The 22,502-nt window shown below is 36.4% G+C and overlaps 1 protein-coding gene across 8 annotated transcripts in view; it reads right to left on the reverse strand.

Moving 5' to 3' along the window:
• BBX (BBX high mobility group box domain containing) overlaps positions 1 to 22,502 on the reverse strand; it is a 262,244-nt gene that overhangs the window by 25,046 nt on the left and 214,696 nt on the right. For all 8 annotated transcript variants that reach the window (XM_045540360.1, XM_045540353.1, XM_045540356.1 and 5 more), the window contains 3 exons: positions 11,147 to 12,146; positions 9,987 to 10,125; positions 6,399 to 6,547 (listed from right to left, as the gene is read on the reverse strand). In XM_045540360.1, the coding sequence (XP_045396316.1) occupies positions 6,399 to 6,547; positions 9,987 to 10,125; positions 11,147 to 12,146 (1,288 nt within the window). The remainder of the gene's footprint in view (positions 1 to 6,398; positions 6,548 to 9,986; positions 10,126 to 11,146; positions 12,147 to 22,502) is intronic.

The following is a 22,502-nucleotide window of genomic DNA, read 5'->3' on the forward strand; positions in this document are numbered from 1 at the left end:
GTGATCTAATTTATTGGCATATAATTGTTCACAGTATTCTTTTATAATCCTTTTCAGTTCTGTATAGTTGACAATAATGTCCTCTATTTAATTTCTGATTCTAATGATATGAATCTTCTCTCTTTTCTCTTAGTCAATCTAGCTAAATGTTTCACAATTTTGTTGTTCTTTCCAAAAACTACTTTTTGGTTTCACTGATTTTTGTCTATTGTTTTTTAATTTTTTAATTAATTTCATTTCATTAATTTCCTTTCTAATCATTATTATTATCTTCCTTATGCTTCCTTTAGGTTTAGTTTGCTCTTCTTTTTCCAGTGTCTTAAGGTGGCAGGCTACGTTACTGAGATCTTTCTTCTTTCTTAATGTAGGCATTTAGAGCTATAAATTTTCCTCTTAGAGTTGTTTTACCTGCATCCCTTAATTTCGTTATGCTGTGTCTTCATTTTTATTCATCTCAAAGTACTTTCTGATTTCCCTTTTGATTTCTTCTTTGACATATTGAAGAGCGTGCTGTTTAATTTCCACATGTGAGTTTCCCAAATTTTTTCATACTATTTATTTTTAATTTCATTGCAGTGATCAAAGAACATACTTAGTATTACTTCAATCTTTTTAAAATTGCTGGTTTGTTTTATGGCCTAGCATATGATCTATTCTGGAGATTGTTCCATCTGCACTTGAGGAGAATGTACATTCTGTTAATGTTGGGTAGAGTGTTCTATATATGCCTGTTAATTCTGGTTGGTTTATAGTGTTGCTCAAGTCTTCTCTCCTGTTGATCTTTCACCTCCTTGCTCTATCAACCTATTCTTTTTCCATAGTATTTTTCACCTTCAAACAAGTTGTATATTTTGCTCATAGTTTAGGCTTATTTATTGTCTGGTCCCCCCACTATAATATAACCTCCATGGCAGTAGAGTTCTTTATTTTCATTCACAGATATAATCTAAGTGCCTAGAATGGTGCTTGGCACATGACAGGTTTTCTCAATAAACATTTATTTCATGAATAAAGCTCTTAAAGCACTGCTTATCACAAAGTTAAGAGCTCAAGAAATGACAGTTGTTGCTGTTACTACGATATCATAAATCTGTGCAAGTGTTTTTTGATGACGTCACCAAGCTATTCTTCTAAATAATCAATAGCAAACATTTCTGAATAGGCTGGTGGTGGTTTGAAATGGAACTAGAAGATTAACAAGTACAAAGAAAATATATCGTATGTACACACTACAGGTATTCTCTATAATCTATTTGCAATCACTGCTTCATGTATTTTATATAGCCCAGGAAACTTCAGGCTGGTGCACCTGAATGATACACAGGCAGTTATGGAAAACATATGTAGGAGAAAGCAGAAAAACAACTCTGAGACTTCTCAGGATCATATAGATCCTAGTGATTTACCTGTAGGAAAATAATTTAATAAAATAAGGTATTGGCTCATTGGGAGAATCATACAAAGAAGTGGCTCACAGTGCAAACAGATTTAATATATAAAATGGGTTAGGAAAGAAGAAAAGGATGTATCTTTTCAGACCCAATCATAGTCAGAGAAATCTAAAAAGTAGAATTTAAAGACAAAGCTAAAGACAGAGCTTGTCAATTTTAACATAAAAAAAGAACATTCATAGTGGGTTTTGTATATACAAGAGCTTCTGTAAACTTATATTTTTAAAATTCCTTGCCCTTAGACATCCCTAAAACTATACCTATAAAACTACTCTAAGTAAATGACAACTTCAGATAAAAAAAGAGTGACAAACTTGAAAAGAGAAATAGATAAGATTTAACTGCAGTCACTGAAAAGCAGCAATTTTAGAGTCAAGAAGTGAACGATTTGATTTCTGCTCACCAGCATGGCACATATGTTGGATATTTTGTCTAAAGAAAATAAAGTCAAAATTTATAGTAAATAGCAAATATAAGGAAATTTGCTACTACTTTTCTTTAGTCAATTGTTATATTAACATAAAAGTGTCCATGGAGGAGAAAAAAAGGTAGAAAGTGAAAAGCAGAGAAAGGGGTCTTAGAAGGAATCATTCAGAAAACAAAGAATAGGCACTTGGCCATCCCATCTCTTTCCCTATTTAAATATCTTGAGAGGATATCTGCATCCGCTTCAGCTTCCTTATGACAATAGCACTCATTGCTGGTATGCTTAGGTCTCCATTTAATTTGTTGGGCAGATGGCCTATATTCTGCAGGTATCAATCTCCTTTGCACCCCAGCTTCACAGCTGGGTAGAAAATACTCATACCAAACCACAAGTCAAGAGAATAAGAGGGGTGCCAGAGAGCCATTAACAATAACCTTTCCAAAACATTATTGTTGTTCAGGGTTTGCTGAAAAATGAACATTTTGGGGGTGAGAAGCTGTGGTGACACAGAAGCCATTTCAGTGTCAGCCTGGTATGATACTTTTCAAGGTCAGTGAGAAAGGTGAATTAAGTGAAAGCTGCTCTTTAGAACTGTTGTCAGAAACAAATGTCAGGCATAATTCCAATAGTGTTATCTTTTGCCCAAGTTTACAGTTTCATGTTTTAACCTATAAAAGGAGTGGGAATGGGGGGGGGGGTCTGTTCTAAAACTAGGCTGCCGTTTTTGTATTAGACACACAGTAACCAATGAAACAATAAATTCCTTTGCAATAGTTTCCAACAATGTGCTCCCAGCTGCTGGGTATGTGGATCTATCCACTTGAATTAAGTTCCCTGAATCAATCAGCCACAATCAAGTTAAGATATACTGAAAAGGAGGAGCCACCTCATTGGGCTGGACATGCATACTTTGTTAAAGAACTCAAGATTTTAACAAGTATACCTTTTATACTTGCAAACATGCTGTCATCATGTTCCTGAAAAAGTTTGGTAGCAGTGAAGACACTCAAACAGTTACAGGTGAAACACAGAGTTCTGCCCAACGTGGAAGCTATAACTTCCTAATAGGATCTCAATTCTCTATATCTGAAAGTAATATCAGGTTGGCTCAATCCCAAACAGGGGATTCTGTCTTCAACCTTTAATTTTGTAAACCTGCTTCTTTTATTACCACTGTGATTTTTTTAAAAAAACCTCAAATCCTTAGCCATTTTTAATTTCAATCTTAAAATAGACGTGTAGATTGAAAAAAAATGAGAAGGAGCAACAGTATGTTTGATAGTGGGCCAAGGAACTATGTAAAGATAGATGGGATAAAGGAGGAGAAGTTAAGTCCAGAATCAAGATGGGCCACAATTTAAACACTTTAAATCGAACTCCATTTACTTTTTCTCCATGACCCAACTTCCATTTGAAAATTACTATTCTGCAGGGACCTCGGACTTCTTATACTTTGTAAACAATACTTTTACATTAGCAGTATACTTAAAATAGTGTATGAGAAAAATCTCTTAAGAAGTTACAATTAAATTTAAACATAATTTAAAGCTTTCATTTAAAAATATATGCAAATAACTGTGAGAGATAACCCGGAAAACACTGTAAGATTGGGCTGATTCAGCTGAACTATATTGTGAGTTAGATGAATTATAATTTACTGGATAATTTATTCTTAGAAGCAAAGGAAAAATTCTATTCCTAATCATCATGCTCTGTTCTACTACAACACAGTCCAAGCCCAGTTGGAGGAAAGTGGCATTTAAAGTTATTTTCATCCCTTCTCATTGTAGAATTTTTGACAAGACCATTACACAGAAGGGACTGGATAGTTGGGGGATGATGGGAAGGGGGAAGAGACTACTTGGAAATACAGAGATGAATATGGGAAAATACAGAAATAAATCTAAGCAGATATTATGGCCCCGAGACATATAACTGTCTAAATGCATATGTAACCATTTCTTCTAGAAATTACATTTCAGAAACATTCTATACATTTTATGTAACCTGAAGTACCTAAAATGCTACCTAGTATAAGTCAGGAAAAAAATATAATGAATGCTGACAAATATAGGAGAAAATAAAATATAGACAAATGGCAAACTGTTGAGGAAAAATGAGGTTTCTGATGGACATATGCTCTTTTACTAATTACCCACTGATCTCATACACAATGTTGGCTTGGAATGATTCATTATGCAAAGGTGCAAAGGTTCTAGAGTCTAAGAAAACAATCTCTATCCCCTAAAGATCAGGCAATTACAGCACAGCTGGTATGATAATTTCATTAATAATAACTTGTAATCTAGTATATTGGTGCTGCTAATGCCAAATTACAATCAGTCACAAATACTATTTTAGTTTACTAAATAGAGAATATATTATTTAATTTCTGCTTTATTTTAATTGCATTTTGTTCCATGAGTTGGAAAGCAGAGCAAAATCTAAAGTCTTGGAATGCTTCCCACGTATTATGTAATTACTGATATACTACAAGAACCAGTGACTTTGTGGCTTGAGAGGCATAATAGAAGAGTTAAGATGATATTGTATGAAATATAATCCAAAGCTCCAAAAATCTATTTCACATCAAAAGAAATACTGCTAATCTCAGTTGGGAGAGGAAAATCATGTAACAGACAACTAAGACCCAAGAGAAGCTCTCAAGAAAATAGATCCTAACTTCAGGGTTTTACAGCTTTACAAAAATAAATCTATTGTTACATTCCCCGAGAGATAATTCGGCCAACTTCAGAACTCTAACGTGAATGTGTTGAACTACATGGAGTGGAAGAAGAAACCCTCTAGCCCATCAATCAGTTTAGTCCCATTTTATTGGCTTGTCAGGTATTTATCAGCAACTTTAAATCCAAGAATTATGGGAACTCAAGATACCTGGCAACTTTGGGCTCACGGACTACTTTTCCTATTCCTAAATATCTCCAGGGTACAAAGACTGTCATTTCATTTGGTAATCCATTATGGTACTCAGATACCTATCTGTCAACAAGTCTACTTTATTTCTTTCCTACCTATCTTGGATGATCTCGATACAATCCTATTTTATTTTCCCAGATGAGCAAACCTGGTGATGCAACAATATTTCTTTTTTAGTTCTTTATTCACTAGATTTGTTTTTATTAACCACAGAGGAAAACTGAGCTAATTCTAAAAATGACGTTTATGTACCTCCCTGCCTTTAAGCACAAAGGGGGAATTTTCTTCAACCTTTCAGTTCTGTCTTGAGATACAGATTTTAAATCTCTCTTTGGTTGTATCAATTCAAGTGTGCAAAGGGGTTTAGGTTTTGAGGGGGAAAAGTTTAGGTTTCTTCAGAGAAGAAATCATACTTTTCCCTAGTCCATATATCTTAAGTATTGTCTCAAAACACATGAAATTGTTACTGTCTTGTTAATATTTATATTTGATCCATCCATTTAAAATAAACAAAAGACGGAATTAATCTGATTTGACATAAAGCAGACAACAGGCAGCCACCTTTGCAGGGTAATTACAGAAATTTTTTCAGCAAATTCTGTTCAGAATTTGATCCTGAAAGCAACTGCAGCTCGGCCATACCAGTTCTTCACTTCTCCATTCCCTGTCCTTATAAGGAGAGCTGATGGAATGAGGTCTCACATTAGTGTGGAAAATTAGAGGTACATCTTCCCACCATCTTTAGGACCTCACATAAAATCGGAAAGTTTCTCAACAAGAGTAACATTGTCATCTTGGGCAGAATAACCCTTCATTGTGCTTCACTGTCCTGAGCAGGGCAGGATGTTTAGCACTCCAGCCCCTGCCCCACAAACATCCACAGGATCCCAGGTGTTGAGACCACTGAATATGCCCCCATACTCTTTAAAAACCCCCTTTGGACTACTGTGTTGCCCTTGATGAAACCTGAGATCCAACCAAGTCACGCTGATAATTTTAAAAGCTTCCCTGATATAGACAGCGGAGAAGCTGATATTCTTAAAAAAAAAAAATATGCTAAACAAAGCATATTTCTAAATTTAACAAAATCAGTAAAAAATTATGTTGCTGGAGTATTGCAGGTAGTTTTATTTTCATTTAATCTGTACTATCAGTAAGGAATAGCATCTTCTTATCAGGTGAATAGAAGGATTTCACCATCCCAGAGTCTAAACCTATTGCAGACACAGGGAACAGAAAAACTAGGCTCAGCCAGCAGTTTCTGCTCAAGAAAAGCTTAACATTCCAAATTAGAATTCTGGAAAGCAGGTCGAAGACCGTGTGTAACAATTTTTTAAAAGCTTGGCTACACCTTTAAGGGCAAATATACAAACTGAAATGCCAAAGGACAGAGGCTCAGGAGAATTAGAAAGGAAAGAAGGGAGGCAAGGACCAAAATAATCTTGGAAAGCAACCTGAAATTCTAACTCCCTATTGCCTCAATTCTAAATGCAATTACATGTCTGAAGGGAGGTGCACAAGCTTAGCAGGGCGGTCAGTTGAGATTCTGACCACACTGCAGGAAGGTACAGGTCACATCTAACCTTTGCTGGTTTTAGTCTGTTCTGAGGATGCGTTTCCAGTCTTCTTCTTTTTTCTTGGGACAGGTACACATTTCCTGTCAAATGTAACAGGACTATATTGAGGAAGGCTGTTGAATTTTTTTTCGAATTCTTCATCCAGTTTTGCAGAGCTATTGAAAGGGGAGAGGAGAATCAATAAGCACATGACTAAAATATTTGAACAGAAAATGAGATATATTTTAAGATACTCCATTTGAAAACAGGGTCTCCGGAAATGAGGATACTTTAAGTAAATTCTGAGAAAGGAAAATAATATCTTTTCAGAAATGCTTGAGAAGATTAATCAACACAGTTTTCTTAGTAAACTCACATGACAGCTTATGTTATTACCTTAGAACAGTAGGACCGTTTAAAATATTAGAATATTTTTGAAGTAGGGAGTTTGCCATTCTCTCCATCAGCATGGGAGTTTTTCATAAAGTTTGGTATAAAACATACTCTATTCATATAGTTTCTCATTTTGAAGACTTATACACATGTATACACATTGGCTAGCTTATTGGTAATATGATATATTGGTAGTTTTATAATATTAGTTTCTTTAAAAAATACTGACTAGTGTTTGATTAAAACATACACAGCCAAACAAAAAGCAAACAAATTTTGAATATTAGAAAAACATTCTGGAGAGTTGACTAGGATGAGGATAAATGCTCAATGAGCAAAGCAGCAAGCCAGCTTTCAATGAACACACTGGCAGAGAGGCAGTACTGCTTTGACTTAAACCACAAATTACTTTAGAAATGGTACCAGCAAAGCTGGGAAATCCTTGGGCTGGTTTTGACTGTCTGTAAGGCCCCCACAGCAATGGCAGCACGCCTGCTGGATTCTAGGCTGGCTGCTGGCTTTCATTTGGTGAGACTTATTAACTAAGAGGCAACCCAGACAGATAGGATAGGCTGCAGGAGAACTGCTGCACTTGGTAGACGGAAAATCGAAGGTGTATCGGAAAGAGGAGAGCAACTTTAGTATCAACTTACAAGAAACTATTAAATAATATGTTAGGCTGCAAACTAAGAGATATACTACTACAGATGTTTGTAACTAAACTGTTCTCAGTTTTGGAGGAATGCATGAGAGTTGGAAAGGAGAGATAAGATAGTTAGATGACCATTAGAATGGTCAACAGAAAATGGCCATTACAGCAGTCCCTCCTTATCTGAGAGGGATACACCCCAAGATCCCCAGTGGATGCCTGAAAGTGAGGACAGTACCGAACCCTACATATACTGTTTTTTCCCTATGCATATATACCGTGCAGTATGAATACACTGGACAAAAGGATGATTTATGTTCTGGGTAGGATGGAGCAGACAGCATGAGATTTGATTATGCTACTCAGAATGGCATGTAATTTAAAACTTAAGAATTGTTTATTTCTGGAACTTTCCAGTGAACATTTTTGGACCAAAACCATAGAAAGGGACACCATGGATAAGGGCGGACTACTGTACTAAGTTCTCTCAAAGCAGTGGACGGTAATGGGTGGGGGTGATGCTTCTCCCTTAATAAAATCATCTTTTTTCATTCAGTTAAAAAAATGTTTATGCTGATAGAAAATCAGATGCTATCTGATACTAATTAGATACTATCAGAAAGCTGTCCATAAGCTGTGAATTTTTCAGATACCCTGAATAACAAAAAAAAAAACAACTGAAAATGTGAGATGTAACTCACAGGGTCTCTTGAGACTGTTTTCTTTTAAATGAGAACAATAATAATCATTTATGTTCTGCTTGGAGAAGTCTACAAAATTAGAACTGCCAATACTGAGGGAATTTTTGTTGGCTACAGTTTAACAGGTAGCACATTTTCTAAGATAAAAAGTTTAAAATGCTCATCTACAAATCTCAGAGAAGATTGACAGGAATTGGCATTTCTCCCTGTGCAAGCACTCTATTGGCATGTTCTAAACAAGGCAAACCCAAAACAGTCTGATCCTGAAAGGCCAATATTTAAAGGGAAAGGAGAAAAAGCCACTGTGAAGTTTACCTTTGAGGTAAACCTGTGAAAAATCATGCTTCCAGTTAGACACATGTAGCTTCTTCAGGTATGATTGAAAAACAAATACATGCAATCCACACACCAATCTTTTTTCAGGACAGATTTTCAAAAGATTGTTTCACTTATCTCGTTCCTCAAAGAAGATTGGTAAAAATCTCTCTCTCACAGCGTCAGCAGTTTCTGAAGGAAGCATCACAGGCATTTCTGTGGGGGAACCTTAATACTCGCTTTACTCCCTAGGACTTCACTTGTCTACAGCGAGACCTGGCCACTGTGTGGCGAGCAGACCCACAAGGCACGGGCAGTTCTAGAAGACACACAGCACTGGTCTAGATGCTTGAGGGTCACTCTTTTAGGATACTCTGTGTTTGAAATTATCATTTGAAAATGACAAATGTGAGGATTTTCATGTCATTACTTAAGCATAATATAAGAAAAACTAATTTGAAGTACTTTGGACTTTTAAATTATAAATATATCATTTCAATATAAATAATCTTGAGGAGACAGCACGATGGAAAATAATTTCTACCCTTCCTTTTTAGACTGACTGAGAGTCTTAGAATTAGCCAGACTTTAAAGCACTGTAACTTCCAAGGAAAAATACAGAAATGCAAGTATTATTAATGAACCAAATATAATATACCCAATGCATAAAATCTGCATACCTTTAAGCACACTTATGAAGAAATATGGAGAATATTAAAATGTACTTATTTCTATTCAATAGATTCTTTTCAAATTGGGCCAATAAGAATTCTCAAAGGATTTTTAAAACAGTGTAACTGAATATGCCGATACTTTCCTCACCAATATAAAGTATTTGATCTCTGAACTTAATTAACAAAATGCTTTATATTAAGATTGTTTTATTAAGAGTCTTTGGCATTACATTAAATATGAAATAATTCTTAACAATTTTTATCTTGATGAATGCCATTCCTTAGTTCTGCATTTCAATATATAATTAATATATTGAATGCTCTATGGCATCAGAATATTCAGCCTAATATTGTTATCTTAGAGCAACAGAACACAGTTTATAAAAAAACAAGGTTAGCCTAAGCATAATTTTATTTACCTCATATTTTCCAGCTGTCATATTATTTTCTAAACATATGTACATACATTTAGAAATATTAAATTAAGTATACAAAGCACATACAATGGGCAAAATATAAACATACTAATAATATCCATTCTAAGCTTCAGATGGGAAAATGCATTCTGGTAACATTAAAGGATTTACAATGTCACAACACTACTACATGGTGGACACTGATTCAAACCTATGCCTAAGTCTAAAATCCACATATTTTCTACCATACCTAAAATGTGAATGACATTGTCACTCACATGACTATGTTAACAGCAGGAATCATGCGATACACTACTTGATTTGTGTTCACCAGAGTGCTTGCTAAGGCTGTAGCAAGTGCTGGATGAGCAGTCAGAGTAAGCTCGCTTAGTAATTTATGTTCACCTCGACAATCCTACCCACACCTGAGGTCTGTGCAGCGCAGCTGACCGCTCACAGGCACTTACCCAAGGAGAGAGTCTTCCTTTGGCTTTGTCTTCTTGAACTTCTTGCTCCCACTGGTCCCACTCTGATTAAATGTCCAGCTTTCTTCACTCCAACACCCTTCATGATCAGAGGAGTTTCCTTTTCCTGAGCTTCGTTTTCCTAAGAAAATTCAAGAGAAAGGATGTGCTCAGTATATGCTGGGGGTTGGGGGATGTATCATCTTAGTTGCTTAACAAGCAACCTCTTGACTCCTTACATATCATTTGCATGATGCTATTTGCTGTTTCACAGTCCTCAGAATGACTTATGCTGTACCATCTTTAACAATGGAACGTGCAGAAAAGTGACTTACAGCCTCTGAGATAAGCTGTCTTGTCATAATTCCACAGGTATCAAGAGACTCAAGAAACAGACTAACTACTACTAGCTTTTCCGTTTGAGAACCAGCCGAAGGTATAGGTGGCACTGCTGGTAGATATTATTAATTCCAATTTCCCTAAGAGTCACTGGAATGACATCCCTAGAGAACTATGTACTCCCAACTACCTTGGTTCAGGACTTGTCAGAACTAGGACTCACACATCTCTTGTAGTAATATAGCTTGGGAAGAGGTATTCCTCTAGCTACATGCTATATTTTAAAACAGATGAATTTATATGAAATACTCTCTGGAATAAAGGTGTATACATTAACTGGTTTCTGGATGCTGTCATGTTTTAAAGAGCTTTTCATTGCAATTATAGTTTTGATTACCTAATGGAGAGGCTTAGATAAAGTATTTGCTTCTAAAGCTGATACATCAAGACAAACACATCTGCTTGATTCCGGAAATTTCATCAGTTTTAACAAACAAACCAGAAGTTCTAAACATTCAATACTGATCCTTCAAAACAAAATGCTAGTCCATAGCAGTGGGGGGAAAAGAAAGGTTTAAATTACTTTAAGTACTTATATCTTGAGAACTACCTACAAAATGAATACAAACTCTCCTTAATGGTACTAGAAAACATGTAGGTAAAATGACAAATGGTTACTATAATCTATAAACCACAAAGAACTGCATGAATGTTAAGACATTACTTTGGCACCATACTGTTCTTTATGGGCAGTTGTTTTCTAAGGTCTAAAGGAGAAATTCTGCTGTTTTCATATTCTTTTCAGGTTGGTGTAAGTCACTTACCTCTGTCGACGTTGGCTCGCAGAGAGGTGAGCATGCCCTCGGACACCAGGGTTTTATAAAGAGCACCTTTGCAAGACCTCTCGGATTTCCTGGAGCCACAAGTCTCTATCTTTCTATGACAGTCACTGTCCTCAGGCTTGGTCTGTCCGGATAGGCTGGGTGGTAGTGCATCCTCCGTGGGGGTCAACAGTTCTGCTTTTATACCCTCTGGCACCTCACCAGAAATGTTCTTGCTGGCAGAAATACTAATGAAATCTGGAGGTCTTGACTCTTTGGTGGTGTCTGAGGATTTCTCCTTTGACATTTTCTTCTCTTTTGATTTCACTTTTTTCTTTGGTGGCTTGGCATCCAAAATGCTTCCCTTGCCACTTGAGGACGTGCGAACCTTCTTGCGAGGGGTTTCTCCAAGTTTCTCAATGCCCCAGTCTCCTTTTGCGACAGCTTCAATGGTGTATATGACGCTCTCAATGTCAGACTCCGAAGACTGCCTCTTTTTGCAAGTCTTCTTGGGTGTGGATTTATCATTTCCATGTCGATCCATTTTGCTTTTCTTCTTTTTCTTTTTTAGTTTTTCTGGTTTGTTTAATGCTGTGGGATCCTCAATGATCATAATTCCATGAGGATGGCACATGTGATCCTTTCTACTGGGAACATCACTTATTATTATCTTGCTACTGGCAGAGTATGAAAAATCAGGGAAGTGACTACATTTTTGATCTTCTAATTCTTCCTTTCTAATTTCTTTGGGATCTTCCATTTTTATAGCCATTATATCATCCATTTGTAGCTCATCAAAATTTCTTAATTCCTTAGAATCTCTTACATTTTCCATAGCTGAGTTTTCAAATTCTGTTTCCTTCTGTAACCTAACTTCATCTGTTTTCTCCATTTCTCTTTCTTCCTTTCCCTTCTCTAATTCTTTAATTCGTCCACCATCTGATTCTTTTGCTTTTATTAGCTTTGATTCTTCCATTTTCACCCCCTCTGATGCCAGGCACATCTAAATAATTGAAACAAAAATGGGAGAACACCAAAAAGTCCTTTTATTCCATGTTCAAAATTAAAGTGTTTTATTCCTTTTAAAAAATAATTGAAACAAACTTTAAACTTTACAATAATCAGCCCACTTGTGCCAAACTAACTTAAATGATTCGAATTGATAGAAGCCTATAGGTACTGTGGTATAGTCATTTAACTCTAATCAAACATATATCTGAATTATCATTTTCCAACTTCATCAGAAACTTTTCTATGGAAACAAGATCTAGCAGAAGGAAGATGGGATCCATAGTTGAAAGTCCTAACTCTGAGCCCTAGTTTTAGTGACCCAGAGTGAGTCACTTCATTCCTCACTCCTCTATGGCTTTTGTAAAATGTAAATAATCCTATCTCAGAGGATTTTGCAAGGTCTAAGTGGGATGATGTACTTATGGTGGTATAAGTTGAGTATCCCTTATCCAAAATGTTTGGGACTCTGAAGTATTTTGAATTTTGGGGTTGTTTTGGATTTTGGAACATGTGCATTATATACTTACTGGTTGAGCAAACCTAAAGCAAAAATCTGAAATCCAAATGCTTCAAAGAGCATTTCTTTTGAGCATCTTGATGATGCCCAAACAGTTTCAGATTTTGGAACATATTGAATTTTTGGATTATGGATGCTCAACCTGTACTTAGCTAATAATCCCAAAACTCTGTTCAGATGTTTGTCATGTCTTTTTTCCAGGGAAAATGAGAGAAATAAAAATTCCTATCTATCCACTTAAAACTAGAGATGATATAATGATTCATTAAACAACTAAAGAAGGTTTTGATTAATTAAAAAAAACATTATAGGTCCACAAATGCTGATAGGCAATTCTAAAAACTCCAAGAACAAAGTTTTGTTTTTATTTTTGTTTTCTTAACTCATTTGGTGGCAAATTTTATCTGGTCTGAACTTACTTGGCTGCAAATTCTAACCAGAATAAACCTGAAACTGTTTAACATCTTAAAAGTGTTTATTTCAGTTACTGTTGACTATTCACATGTTTTTGTTATCAAAATATTCATACATTTGAATCTGCACTGGGGAAATTACATAGTGTAAGATACATCTACTGTATCATTTTTCTAAAACCTGAAAAATTCTGAATACCAAAACACACGTGGTCTCAATTTGGTTAAGTTTTTAAATTCTTCACCAAAACTCCCCCAAATTTCACATATAGAACATGAAAGGGGAAAATTGCTATCTTCCTCCCTAGCTCCCAGATACCTTGAAACTTTAATATAGAGCTATTTTTTTTAGAAGGGGACATTGAAGATTTTTGTAAAAATTTTTTTCAATGCCTGAAGTTTTCATTCATAAACACATAACTTGCAAGGCTCCCAAATGCCAGCCTCCATGGAGGATACTAAAGATACAAAAATCAATAAGGTCAGGAATTTGAGGGATTCATCAAGAGCCCGATGATGCTGACTTAGTCAAGGGCAGCACCAGAAGTCTTAGCCATAACTTACTTTATCTACTTTGTACTAGCAACTTAGAGGGGAAAGACTGGTAGGGGATTGCTGAGTCAATACAAAAATCAAGCACAAGTAGGAAACATCTGTTTTTTTTTAAGTCAACATCTTATTAAATGGCATGTTGTCAGAGATCATCAACATCTGCAAAATTAATTTTTTAAATAGATAATACATTGAACTAAATATCAGATGCTCTTTTGCCTCATTTTTTCTTAGTATTTCCAATGCATCACAAATCCTTCTGTGAGAATTATGTTACGATTAATAAGTCTAAGAAGAAACTCAAGAAGGGGGAGGGGGAGGCAGACACTGCAATTTTTAAAAAATGAACACGATAAGAGCACCCAGCCCTTCAAAGCTCTCATAGGGAAGATATGAAATGGGGATTCACAGTGCAGCTGTCTTTTTCAGGAACTCAGGTAAGTAAACTTTTACATTTCAGCGAGTGGCTACAAAGACTGAGAACTTCCCTTTGTTAAACATAACCAGAAATAAGCTCAAAGCAAAATACTATCTTAATTTTGAAACACTGACACACTTAATCTTCCCTGCATGTTTTACTCTCATGGGAGAATGTACTGTGTTTTTATATCAATTCTGAAATAATTTTTATTTTCCTTTCTCAATTATTCTAGCCCTTCAAGAATAACTATTGCACGTGAGGACAGAAACTACACTAGTTCTAAAAAGAAGGCTAGAAAGGCATTCTCCAAGTAAATTTTAAGATATTTCAATCACTACCACTCTGGTGGCCTTTAATAGGTCACTTCAGGGACCTTTTACCATATAGGGGCTGGTTTTTGTAGTTGGATGCCAACAGCTTGCATTTACACAGGTTCATCTTAGCAAACCTAATAATACTTTGCAAACTCTATTCTCTGCTTCAATATATTTCAAAATGATTCTCCTCATCACCCCAATAGGATTCTACAGCTAGGAATGAAATGGAACAAATGCAGACATTCACTCTGGGGACATATTCTGGGAAATAGCATAATATTTCTTGTGTAGGTAATTACACCGAACACTAGTCATGCTTTATTTCCTTGTTTCAGGCTCTTAAAAAAGTTTTTTTTTCACAGAGTATGTTAATCCTAAATTATAAGAAAAACAATTATATTACTGGAAGTGAAACTATAAAAGGAAAACGTAACTCTCAATTAAAAACTACACATCACAAATTTACCCACTAACTAAAAACCAAATCAGACTCTCATCAGAGTTGGGTGTCACTCTAGAGCTGTGGTCAAACCCCCGGCCGCCGCAGACCGCTAGTGGTCCACAGCCTGTTAGAGCCCAGGGACCAGCACACAGCTCCGCACTACCCGCCCCCCTGGGTGCACAGCGGAGGTGAGCAGTGGGCGAGCAATTGAAGCTTCATCTGTATTTACTGTCTTCCATGAAACCGGTCCCTGGTGCTAAAAAGGTTGGAGACCACTGCTCTAGAGGTTATTTAATTTAACCTTCTTCCCAATGCAGGAATTCATTTTACTACAGTATTCCTGAGAGTGGGTTATCCAGCTTTTGCGCAAAGACAGTGAGCATATTCCTCTATTAGAGGGCCATTCTATTTGAATTTTTTTAATATTGAGCCAACACTGATCATCCTATTAGTCTTAATTCTGTTCTTTGAAGCCACATAAATTAATTCACTCTTTCTCATATGACAGACTTTCAGATCCGTGAAGATAGACTTTATGTTCCCGTAAGTCTCTCCTCAGCTCCCTTAACAGCTCATCACACGTAAAGGCTTCCAACCTTTCAAAAGTTGGGGTCCCTCTTATCTAGATGCAGTGAGGTGTCCTGAAGTAAGAATGGGCCTTTGAAAGGAACTGGGGTTCATGACCAAGCACCCTAGCTTGCCTAAAGCCACACAATGAGCTATATAACCCATCTGAGGAAACAGGGGCTGAGAAATGGGTGACAGTACATTCTGTACTGGGGCAGTTGCGAGGCAAAAGTGAACAAATGTGTACAAACAAATGTGTGTATCATTTACAACCCTTATAAATGCTATAAAGCTTTACAAGGGTTGGGGAAAATGGATACTTCAATTTAGCAGTATCTTTCTTAGATTTTGTTCCTAGCCGTCACGTAATATATTAATAGTAGATGAGAAGTGGAATTATTTGTCAGCTGATAGGGATGCTAGGTGTGTTCTACTGGGATTCAGAGATGAATTCTTTTTTTTAGATAGGTCATACTTCTGGCTTGTATTAGACTTACAGGCAATTAAAATCCTGGATTTCTTTACTCACAAAGTGTGCTGGGAAGCTTGGTCTCTCCAATTACATGTTTTTATGATGTACTTACTTTTTGTACCTAGATAGAAGACTTTCCATTTTTCCTTATAAAGTTAACACTTTCAAAATTTGAATTAAATTATCTTACACCTTTGGGTTATACACATATTTGATAAAGCTGCTTTTTGTCTTTGTCTAAATCTTTGGTCATAATGTTGAGTAGGAGCCTCTTGGCAAACTTCTGGAGCCCTTTCATCAGGTTGATTTGAACATTAATAAACTTAGCAATCTAAGAATGTTTTGTAATCCAGTCTAAATCCCTCCCATTTTGTTCACAAGGACATCATAAGATTATCTGTCAAAAGTCTTGCTAAAATCTGTATACAGGATGCCAACAGCATTCTCTTAGCCTATTTTACAACCAACCATACCACACCGATAGAAAATGAGGTTGGCTTGTGTACCAGTCAGGGTCTAACTGGGCAAACAGAAACAAAGCGTAACTAACAGAGGGAATTTAATGCAGGGAATAGGTTATACAAGTCATGAAGTACTGGACATCCCAATAGGAATGAGGCAAGCCAGGGATTAGCAACAGCAGGAAGCCAAAGTAGAAAGAAATGAGGGGAAGAGTGTTACTAAAGCCCAGGGGCCAGGTCCCCAGTGGCAGATGGAAGCATGGGGGCCTATCTGGAGAGAGCTGGAACATGGAAGAGATGCAGTCTTTGTTTTACTCCAATGCCTCCTCACCCTTTCCCTGCATACCCTGGCCTTGTTCTTCCTCCCATCCTCGAATCTCCTGCTAGTGTCCCCAACTGGCTGCACCCAGGAAGAAGTCAGGGACACAGGAGCTGAGGAAAGGCAGTCTGCAGCCATTTGGGAGGTAAGGAGGCAAGCAGGGCAAACAGACTCCAGACAACACATCTGACAATGACCTTTTTTCAGAGAAACTTTACTAATTCCCTGTTTTTATCTTCTTTTCTGGGTTCAAACATTATATTATTAGAATAATTTTCAAAAATTTCTAGAAATTAATAGCCTACATTTTAGAAATCTGGCTTATTCTTTTTAAAAATTAGATTTTTTTGTCTTTTTGTTCCTATTGAGTTCTCCTATTTCATACAACTTATCAAAGATTATCAAAAGTGAGACTGAAATCTCATTTGCTAGGTTTTCTAGTATCCTCCAATCTGTTTTTTTCTGCTGTTGGAAACCTGAATTAATAAACTAAGATCATGTATACTCTTACTTTTTCTAACTTTGGTTTAATATACACTTACTTTTTTCACCTACATTTTCTTGCTTGAACATAATTTCTCTTGCCCCCTCTCCCAAATAAATGGTGACAAAACAATAATTACATACTTTTGCCTTCTCTTGTTTTTGTTGGCTTTACTTTCGCTAATATAGACACAGCCAATTTCTATCTTTATCTAGCTCTAAACAGTTAAAAATAGCCTGAAGGAGTTTTTGTTGTTGTTGTTTATTTTTGCTAAGTCCTACCTTAAGGATTTTAGAGTAATTTTTTTCTTACTAGTTGATGCCATTCTTTCGGATTTTTGTATTCTTCCTTGGTTATTTGTTATACAAGGTTCATATTCTTTTACAAATGAATTCATTAGTATTTATGGGTAATCACAACTCAAAAAATATCTTCCCCATTTTTTTACTGAGATTGTGTGTGTGTATGTGTGAGAGAGAGAAACTCTCTCTAAGCTATTATGGGCCTTATTCCATTTTAGTGCCTATTTGCATGTATAGCTTTTTTTTTTTTTTTGCAACTCACCTTTCCTTAAGTCTAAAGTATATGTTTGACTCTTTAAAGCATTTTCCTTCTAAAGCATTCTCCTTCTAAGCACCTTTTCCTAAATGCTTTAGTTTCTTATTACTACAAAAGTCATTAAAGATAAATTCTGATTTTTGTTTTTGATATTTATTCCACCACATATGAGTTATTTCCACAGACATAAACAGAAACTGGAAACAGCTTTGGATATAATAACTTTTTATAAGATGTCACCACTCCCTACTGTGAGCAAATTCTATATTAAGAGGCAATTTCAAAAGGCAGGGATTCTGAAGCTAGACTCTCTAGGACTGCAGAGTGCTCTGCCACTGATTAGCTATTTTCCCTCAACCTTTCTGTGCCTCAGTTTCCCAATCTATAAAATGTGGTTGTTAATACTATATGCTTTAGGAATACTGAGAGGTTCAATGCATTGCACATGCAATAGTCCTTAAAACAGTGCCTAGTACAGAGCAAAAATAATGCATTGTAATAACCATCTCTCTGAGGCCTTATGACATTTAGAACAAATGTTAGCTACTATTAGTAATAATAATATCCGTATTAGTATCATTAATAGCATGGTATGTCTTTGGTAGACTAATCGCTCTGCTCTAATTTTTCATTCTAGGATTGAATGATTCTACAGTTGGGGGAAAGACATACAACAAAATTAGATTCAGGAAGATCTCAAATCAGTTATCTTTCAAGAAGCAACTCTCACAAGCATATACGTAAGCTCAGTTCTACTTTTGGGTACAAGTAGTACATCTACTTTTGGGTGCATATATCAACACTTTAATGAGACTTACAAACATGCATACAAACTACATCACACACATATGCACGGATGTGCACACAGACAAGCACACAGTGAACAGAAAAGAACATAAATCAATGTGAACTAAAGGGAATAAAACCACATCAAGGGAAACACAGAATTAATGCCTATTAGTAATTTTGTCAAGCTGCCCTTAATAGAAGGTTGGTTGTTAATCAGGCCTTGAAATAGTACGGTCCTTAGTAAATGACAATTTATTCTTCTATTAGTATTTTAAATTAGACAATAACCTTTTTTAAAAGAATAGAAAATCATCTGGATGCTTTCCAGTGACGGAATTCCCATGGGTGCATTCAGAGAAGTTAAAATGTTAATGTTTTAAATCAAATGATGGGCATAATGTTTGATACCTATAATCTATTCCCTCAGGTACCACTCTAATTTTTATAACTGTAACTCAAGGGGCACAAAATATATTCTGTCCACCTTTGTATTCCCCTCCAAGAATATCCTAGAACCTTTCAAAAGGAAGGCATTCAATAGATGATTGTGTTAAATTGGATGATTCATTAGTTCTGAGGTAATTGATGAATCTAAAATGCATTCTGATTCACACAAGGAAAGAGTTACTTTTGGAGTCCATAAGAAAAACAATGCTAATTATGACCATGCTACTGCTTGGCTCAGACCAGCAATCACACTGTCCTTACTTATACCTCCCAAGAGCACCAGGGAAATTAATCACTAATATTTTAATTTTACCTCTGCCAACAGAACCACACTGAGGTTTCTCACTGTTTTGTGTAATCAAAAAGGCCTGACATTGATGTACTGGAAGAAATGTAACTCACTCCTAAAAGAAAATGAAAAATCAGTATGTTGATACTTTGGTCCTAAGGATGTACATGCTGAACCATGTATAAAAAGTTATCCTCTTCAAAATGACTACCAAGAAAAAATTCAATAGAAATTCTGAAGGGGTGAGATAAAATGTGCAGCAAAGGGATTATATTTTATGTTTCTGGATTCAGGGAGGCTGCCATTTTTTAGATCAGGTAAGACTGACTATACCTTATGTGTTCAGGATTTGTTATTGGGGACTCACTTTAGAGATGTAATAAACTTGTGCTTCACCAAGCTTTTATTTCTTTGAATCAGAGACGCTTTAAAATATATTATTTTTGAACAAATGTTAGGATATTGATTCATCTCTTTAATGTATCCTGCTTTAAAAGACTTAGTAAAATTATGAGTGACAAATAATAAATCGTGTACTAAATAAGAAGTAGAAGCCATCTAACTGGTACAGGCTGAGTAGCCCTTCTCTGAAATGCTTGAGATCAGAAGTGTTATGGATGCCAGATTGTTTTGGATTTTGGGGTATCTGCATGTACATAATGACATATGTGGGAGATGAGGACTCAAGTCTAAACATGAAATTCATTTGTTTCATATACACCTTATACACATAGACTGAAGGTAATTTTATACAATATTTTTAATAATTTTGTGCATAAAACAAAGTTTGTGTATACTGAAGTATCAGAAAGCAAAGGTGTCGGGCGAGGTGTTTTCCACTTGTGAGGTCATGTCAGCACTCTAAGTTTCAGACTTTGGATTTCTGAATTAGGAATGCTCAGCCTGTACTAAGAAATAGTAAGTAGTTCCAAACACACCATGTTATTTCACTCAATTATACTTTGTCTTTCATTGCTTATTATAAAGGAGAAGTCAGCTAGATTAAACACAAGGTAGTGTGAAAACAAAGCTACCGCCACTAATCAAGAAGTCTCAATTTCAAAATCTCTGCTTTTTAGTACAAAACAAATGTTTTGCAGGCAAGGTATATTTACAATCATTTTGTACTGGCTTATTATCTGCCAAAACAGTGTAGATATAACCCTGGGATGGCATTTAGCAGCTTTTTCCAAGATGTGCATTTCTCCCATAATTAAATAAACCATGCAGTTTTTGCCACAGAAATACACACTGGTTGACGGTTTCTGAGAATAGCATTGCTGCTAAGAAAATCCAATTCTCTTTATCATAAAAGGTAACTGGTCACAGATCAGTGGTCTAAGCTTCTCTCAACACTAAAATCTGGGCATATTTAATAGTTTTCTGTTTGGTTTGTGGAAACAATTGGACTAGGTGAAATGGTGATTTAAATATTTCTCTTTACTCACTATTTCTTCAGAAATGGTATCATTTCTGAAGATTCTGGATGGGATGAAAGTAGCCTTTGCTCCATAAGACCGTCTTGCTAAAGTCTCTCCCAAAGACGTTAAGGGCAGTTATTCCTATACTTCTGTTCATTCAAAAATAAGTTGGTGCAATTGGGAATGAAATGAAAAGTTTTAGAATAGGAATTTTCTAAAAATGACTCACATCTCTGTATAAAAGGATAAGAAAAGAAACATACTACTTTCAAATAAAAGGTCCCCTTCAATGTACTGTAAGTATTAGAATGCACTTATATGACAACAGTGTGGGAGGAGCTGAGGTGGGATTCACAGGTCTTTGTTCTGGGCTTGAGGGAGGTTATAACAGGATGGAAAGGATAATGCACATCACTATTATATAAACACACACCAGAAGACTTAAATGGAGTCGTACCTCAATCAAATACCACCAATAACTATTAGTAGTGGATGATCTATGGTGACTGTCTCTGTCATCTGTGCTCAGAGGAACGTAGATCTCTGCTTTCCAAACTCAACTATTTACTTGGCTAGCAATCCCCTCCCTTCTTGACTTTTCTAGTATTGGATTTCCTCAGTTATCCCTTCCCCGCCCCCCAGCATCTTTCAGCTCTTCTTTTCTGCTAACAGGGCTTACCCTTGCGTGCAAACACCCAGGCTTCCTGAAGCAGGGCTCCAAGGTCAGGGTCACACACTTACGTTCTGTGTTGAAGTCATCTCTGACTCCTCTTTCTCTTTGCCTCTCACATCCACTCAATCATCAAACCCACTCGACTCCCCTTGGTATCTGTTTCTGCCTCTTGTTCCCACAGTCAGCTCCCCAGATCCTGGTTCTTATTTTCTCACACCTGATGTCCACAGATGCTCTACACTCCACTTCATACACAGCTGCCAAGAGAATCTCTTCCAGGTGCTACTTTCATCACCACCTACCCCTGCCGCAAATCTTCAAAGACTCCTCATTCTTTTCAAGCACAAATTTCTTTGCTCTGCACCAAATACCCTCCCAATTCTGACTTGCGGCCACACTTTACCTTCATCTTCCATAAATCTCCTGGAGTAGCCCTCTACTGCTAATCTGATTTCCTTGTTGCCATCTACCTATCTCTTCTGCTTGCCTTTATCCCTTTGCTTTATCTCCCACGTCTCTCCATTTAATTATGCATAAGTCACAATCTTCTGTGTATATGGGTGGTCAGGTATAAGAGGGAAGTGAGTAAGTGTAAGTGGATAATGGCAATGACTGTTGGCCTCAGAGTAGGGCTCAGCAGGGAGAGGAGAGGATGGTGTCCTTCGGAGAGCAAACACCTAAGAGGGCAGCCACTAATCAGCTCTTCTCATGGAGGAAGTCTAGCCCAGTATTTTCAGATCCCCTAAATTTTCAGGAGAAGTCAGAAATCTGTACTTACATGAAATCTAATTTTAAATATGCCACAAACTGAAATGTAAAATGTGATATATACCAACAAAATGTGGGCAACCTATCTTTGCAGGTTGGGTGTGGCTCAAATGCTGCTAGTTTCAACCTCTAGTGGTTCCTAGGCAACTCCTTCATCAAGAACCATCTTCATGCTCTCTCCCCTCTGCTTGGTCTCCAGAACATTCCTCCTAATATTAATTTTTCCCTTCTCTAGTTTCATGCATTCACTTTGTGTATCATCCATCACTCAAGTGGAATTTCATCATCTCATTGCATGATTCCTTATAAAGTCAGTTGCACTATTTATTTCTCCCTTAAAGCTTAACTTGTTTTATCTCTCTGCAACCAGGGAATAAGCTCCTTGAGGACAGGAGTTGTATACCATCATTTCCTATAACCCTTACAACTGTCTTCCAA

This window comes from Lemur catta, chromosome 1 (genome assembly GCF_020740605.2).
Source record: "Lemur catta isolate mLemCat1 chromosome 1, mLemCat1.pri, whole genome shotgun sequence".
In the NCBI taxonomy this organism is placed as follows: domain Eukaryota; kingdom Metazoa; phylum Chordata; class Mammalia; order Primates; family Lemuridae; genus Lemur; species Lemur catta.